The following is a 6,383-nucleotide window of genomic DNA, read 5'->3' on the forward strand; positions in this document are numbered from 1 at the left end:
GAATAGTAATAGATGTGGGTCATATCTAAATGTGCAGAAATAATAATTTGAGGGTAGAAGAGTGAGTGCACAGGAAACCCTTCCCAAAACATTTGGCAAACAGCAGGCACTCATATGTGATAGCCATTCTTAGGTTTATTATTATAGAACATATGCTGCTTGCAACTCAAATATCTGGCCACAACTTTTAGTAAGAATTTATACTTACATATACATATATATATATACACATATACAGATGTATACAATGTAGATGAGAAATGTTGGAATGAAGGAGTCGCATGGAGATCTGTCTGACTCAAATCCTAAGGTTCTGGAAAACATATATTTATTTATACACACACACATATACATATATATACACATAAACATATATACACATATGTATACACATATATGTATATATTTATATGTGTATGTGTGTATGTATGCACATGTGTATATGTATACATTTGTATATATGTGTGTGTGTGTGTGTGTGTGTGTGTGTGTGTGTATGTATAGTTTCCAGAACCTCAGGATTGGAGTCATACAGATCTCCATGCGACTCCTTCATACCAACATTTCTCATCTGCATTAAGGGTATGACCTCTCTCTCTCTGCCATCTTCACATAGCACTGTACACTCCAACACATCCCCCATATAGAGTCAAGTAAAACACAGGAATGAGAAATTGATGTTTTACTGAAAGTAATGTGAGGCAATAGGAAAAAGAATTTCCATAAGTTATCAGAATGCGATACCTTTTTAACATTCTGTATGTTCTTAGGTAAACACTGAACCTTCTCCCCCACCCCATCTCTGTCTCTGTTCCTCTGTCTCTCTCTTTCTCCACTTTGCATTTTAGACATCTGTCACTCAACTCATATCAACATTGAAAACTGCCTAGGGTCTATCTCCTTCAAAGACAGTGCGAAACTATAAACAGTCAACCATCTCCTTGGAGACAAATAGTTTATGTTCTTTTGTGCATTTGTTATAATTAAAAGATAATACTTATAAAACACTGGACACATGATGGGATTAGCACTGGGTGTTATGCTATATGTTGGCAAATTGAACTCCAATAAAAAAATGAAATAAGATAAAAATAAAACATTGGACACAGTGCCTGATAAGAAAAGCCTCAATGTTGGTGGTGTTTATTATTTTTTTTAAAGATTTGTATTTATTTAATTATGAAAGACACACAGAGAGAGGCAGAGACACAGGCAGAGGGAGAAGTAGGCCCCCTGTGGGGAGCCTGATGAGGAATGCAATCCCAGGACCCCTGGGATTTGTATTGACCTGAGCCAAACACAGAGGCTCAACCACTGAGTCACCCAGGTGCCCCATGGTGCTATTTATTATTATGCTTATTTTTGTTTATTCTTTTCATGGCAGAGAGGAAGGTCCTTCTTTGCTTCTCCACTCAAGAAGAACCATTGACATTAGTGCCCAGACACATCCCTGTGATGCCCCTACCAGCCCATAGGTAGATAACACATTCTTAGAAAGAAGTAATATGAGGAGGTTCATCACATGGGGTCAAGAAGAAGAGATAATGACTGCTAGAACCTATGCAAGAGTGAGGAAAACTGTGGTAGAAAAACAAATACCTAGCCTGCTCCAACACCTATGGATGCATCCAGCAATACCTATGCAGTATTTTCATATACTGATCCCTACAAAACTCCTATGGAATGAGTCCTTATTATTTGCAGCACTTCTGTCATATTTCATCACCACAATATTTCCTCTAGCTGTCAGGAGCTTAGGGGACTGAATTTTCTCTGGAAGCTTTTCTTTATGGCATTCTTGAGCTCCTTATTCCTGAGGCTGAAAATGATTGGGCTGAGAAACGGGGTGAAGACTATATAGGTGGTGGCCATTAGAGTGTTACTGTCCATAGAATGGGGGCCCTTGGGTTTGAGGTAGATAATGGAGGCAAAACCATAGTGCACAATGACCACAGTGAGGTGGGACACACAGGTGGAAAAGGTCTTGTGCCTGCCCTCAGCAGAAGGGATCCTCAAGATGGCAGCCACGATGAAGACATAAGAGAGGACGATGAGGGATAAGCAGCCCATCAGAGCTGAGACACACACCAGAATCACCCCCAAGGTGACAGAGAATGTCTCCTTCCCACAGGCCAACTGTAGGAGGGAAAGCACATGGCAGGCAAAATGGTGGATCACGTTAGATCCACAGAAGGTGAGATGAAAAACTATCAGGGTCACCATCATCCCCATGACTGAGCCACCAGCCCAGGTCCAAGACACAAGGCGGGCACATCCACGGGGGCTCATGAGCACGTTGTAGCGCAGGGGGTGGCAGATGGCTACGTAGCGGTCATAGCCCATGATCATGAGCAAGAAGGAATGGGTGAAGCCAAATGTGAAGGAGAAGAACATCTGGGTGGCACAGGCCACAAAGGTGATGGAGCGGTGGCTGGAGAGCATGTCAACCAGCATGCGGGGGGTGAGGGTAACAGTGAAGAGAATCTCAGAGGTGGACAGGGCACACAGGAAGAGGTACATGGGCGTGTGCAGGCTGCGCTCACTCCAGATAGTAGCCATGATGAGCAGGTTCCCCAGCAGCGTGAACAGGTACATCAGCAAGTAGAACAGAAAGAAGACAGGCAGGAGATGCTGTGGGAAGGTGGAGAAGCCCACGAGGATGAATTCAGACAGCATGCTATAGTTCTGGCCAGCCACGGATGCTGCATCTGCTGAGGCCAGAAAGGATATGAAGATACATGGTTTATTCCATAAGGACAAGGATGAGACAGTATCAGAAAACCTACATGTGATTAGTCACATGAATAAACCAAAAAGGAAATGCCATGAATTATATCATTCAGGCAGCAATCCTGGATTACCAAATTTCAGTTCCTATTTATGATTTGAAAGTTGATAGATAATTGATATGTAACATTGTATTATTTTAGATAAATAGCATGATGATTGATATATGTATATATCTTAAAGATTTTTTTAAAGGATTTTATTTATTTATTCACGAGAGACACAGAGAGGCAGAGACACAGGCAGAGGGAGAAGCAGGCTCCATGCAGGGAGCCCAATGTGGGACTCAATCCTGGGACTCCGGGATCACACCCTGAGCCAAAGGCAGACGCTCAACTGCTGAGCCACCCAGGGAATCCTTAAAGATTTTTTTTTTAATTTTTTTTTTAATTTTTATTTATTTATGATAGTCACAGAGAGATAGAGAGAGAAGCAGAGACACAGGCAGAGGGAGAAGCAGGCTCCATGCACCGGGAGCCGGACGTGGGATTCGATCCCGGGTCTCCAGGATCGCGCCCTGGGCCAAAGGCAGGCGCCAAACCGCTGCGCCAACCAGGGATCCCCTTAAAGATTTTTTAAAAGCTTTTTCTAAACCTGAAACCGACTGAGACTTTCTTAACTAAGAATATATACTACAAAACTATCAAATAGTATATGATGTGGGAATTTATCAATGCATTATTTCAGAATCAGGAATAAGCAAGGCCACTCACTGTCTCTGCTGTTCATTAGGTGGGCACTGAAAGCCTGGAACAGTACTTGAGGAAAGATATAAAAAGAAGGAGTATCTGGATTGGAAGGGAAGAGGCGTGATCACCTATCTAGAAAAGTAAAAGAATGAAGGCACAATATATTAAAACAAAGAAAGAACACAAGCTGCAGCAGACTAGATCATCTTCCCAAACTCATAGCATTTCTCATAGAATTATACCAACAATAATCATGCAAAACATAGAATTTAAGGAAAAAGTAAGATAACATTACCATTAGTGACACAAACTATAAGGAGACAGCTCTCAAATATTTTGGCCTGAGGATTTTTCTTTTCTTTTCCTTTTTAACAAAGACTTTTGTTTATTTATTTATTTGAGTGAGAGAATGAGAGACAGCCTGAATTGGGGAAGGGCAGAGGGAGAGGGAGAAACAGACTCCCCACTGAACTGAGAGTCCAACGTGGGGTTCAATCCCAGGGATCATGATCTGAGCCAAAGGCAGACTCTTAACCAACTGAGCTATCCAGGTGCCCCTGGCCTCAGGATTTCTTTATGCTAGAAAACTATTGAGTCCACTAGAGAGCTTTTGTTTGAATAAGTTATAACACTCCATTCTTACTGTATTAGAATTAAAACAGATTCTTTGAAAATATTTAGTTATTAACACATTTTACAGAACAATAACCAACATTTGATTCAACCTAAAGGAACAGTGTAATGTCAATATAATTAACATTTTAGGAAAGTAATTCCATCTTTTAAAAGATTTTATTTATTTGTTTGTTTGACACAGAGAGAGAGAGAGTACAAGCAGAGGGAGTGACAGGAGAGGGAGAAGGAGAAGGAGAAGCAAGCTCTGCACTGAGCAGGGGGCCCAATCCTAGGACATCCAGAACTAGACCTGAGCTGAAGGTAGACACTTAACCGACTGAGCCACCCAGGCACCCCAGAAAGTAACTGCATTTAAAAAACTCATTTAGTGAGAGTGTGGCTTTGTTTTATATTTTAACAAGTTTGTCCAGTGCTGGCTGGGTGGGACACAGGACAATGTCTGTATCTACTCCTTCATTCAGCCTGTGGCTATATGCAGTTTTTAGTTGAACATATGACAAAAACACATCCTCACCTTCATTGGAAAAGTGAGGACCTAATGGCCCCTAGAAAGGGTCTCTGGAACCCCAGGGTCCTCATATCACACTTTGAAAACCTCTGTTATAAAATATCTAGGAATTAGCCAAACACATGCAATATCTCCAAGGATAGAAGTTTTAACCACTGATAGATATGTAGAAGACGGTCTGGATACATGAAAAACATGAAAGCCAATGTGCTCTCTTGGATGGGATGAGTTAATGTAACAATTATGTCAGTTCTTCCTCCAAATTATATCCAGTGCAACTGCATTTACAATTTAAGAAGTTAGGGACGCCTGGGTGGCTCAGCAGTTGAGCCACCGCCTTCGGCTCAGCGCGTGTCCTGGGGTCAGGGATCGAGTCCCACATCGGGCTCCTTGCAGGGAGCCTGCTTCTCCCTCTGTTATGTCTCCGCCTCTTTCTGTCTTTCATGAATAAATAAATAAAATCTTAAAAAAACAATTTAAGAAGTTAAATTTAAGGGGTACCTGGGTTGTGCTTGTCTCCTTCCCTCTGCACCTCGCCCACTCGTGCACACACACACTCTCTCTCTCTCAAATAAATAAATTTGATAAATAAATAAATAAATAAAATGGAATACACAAGAGAGATACAAAGATATCTATCCTCATATTGAGACTCAATTATAGACTCAGAATCATTTTAAAAATTGTGAGCCTAGGGATGTCTGGGTGGCACAGTTGGTTAAGTGTGTCTGCCTTATGCTTGGGTCATGATACCATGGTGCTGGGGTACAGCTTGCTTCTCAGTGACTCCTGCTTCTCCCCTGCTTGTGCTCTCCTACTCTCTGTCTTTGTCAAATAAATAAAATCTTCAAAAAAAAAAAAAACCAATTATGAGCCTAGAACAAACATGTATCATATGTATGATACTGGATAATGCTGGTTGGATACCTCAGAGATATCCCTGCCTAATTCAAAACCCAATAAGTGGTAAAGGTGGCAGCACAATCAAACAGAAAAAATGGATTGTTTACTGGTTTGTGGTGGGAAAATGGTGATTTTATGAAACGGTGTAAACCTGAGTTCGTGATTGCACACAAAGGTAGAATCCAGATGGATTTCACCCATAGAAGGGAATATGAGGTGTGTAGGAGAAGGTGCAGGAGAACAACTTTGTGAACTAAGAGTGATGAAGTACTTCTTAAGCAAACCTCAAAAACACAAATGGGAAGGTGATTTTAGAAAGACAAGAAATGGGTATATGAAGGTTTTATATATAAAGAAAGCATTTGAATTTTATAAGCATATCTTCTGTGAGAGCTGATGCCATTCTCACTAGTAAATGTTACTGATTGGAAAAAGAAACAGAAATGAACTTCCCCAAAGAATTTGATCAAAAAAGGATGTCCCAGATCCATGAACAGGTATGTGGAAATTGGGAAAAGAGCATTCGTGTTGCAGAAAAGTGTCCTGGGAATACTATCTAAAATAAATATGAAACCAGTAACACTAAGGAGACCTCAATACAGAAATGAGCCAAGGACATGAGCAGAAAACTCACAGAAGGAGGCACACAGACACGTGAAAGGATGGTTTTAAGGTAAGGAAATAGCTGAGGAAACGACCCTTCACTTTCACTATATACCTCTTCATTTCCCGGATTAGAAAATGCCCAATGCAGGTGGAAATATGTGGAGAAAGCACTTCTCAGGGATGCTGGTGAAAACCGAGAATGGAGAAGCATAGACCACATGGGCTGTGTGCACCAGACATGTGCTCGGGACCAT

At 41.2% G+C, this 6,383-nt stretch overlaps 1 protein-coding gene across 1 annotated transcript; it reads right to left on the minus strand.

Moving 5' to 3' along the window:
* Positions 1-1,746: 1,746 nt before the first annotated feature.
* LOC112913192 (olfactory receptor 10H3-like) lies at positions 1,747-2,691 on the minus strand. The gene has a single exon (XM_025989797.2). The coding sequence runs from the start codon at positions 2,674-2,676 to the stop codon at positions 1,747-1,749; it is 930 nt and encodes a 309-aa protein (XP_025845582.2). The 5' UTR covers positions 2,677-2,691.
* Positions 2,692-6,383: the final 3,692 nt, after the last annotated feature.

Source organism: Vulpes vulpes, chromosome 9, assembly GCF_048418805.1.
Source record: "Vulpes vulpes isolate BD-2025 chromosome 9, VulVul3, whole genome shotgun sequence".
NCBI classification, from domain to species: Eukaryota; Metazoa; Chordata; class Mammalia; order Carnivora; family Canidae; genus Vulpes; species Vulpes vulpes.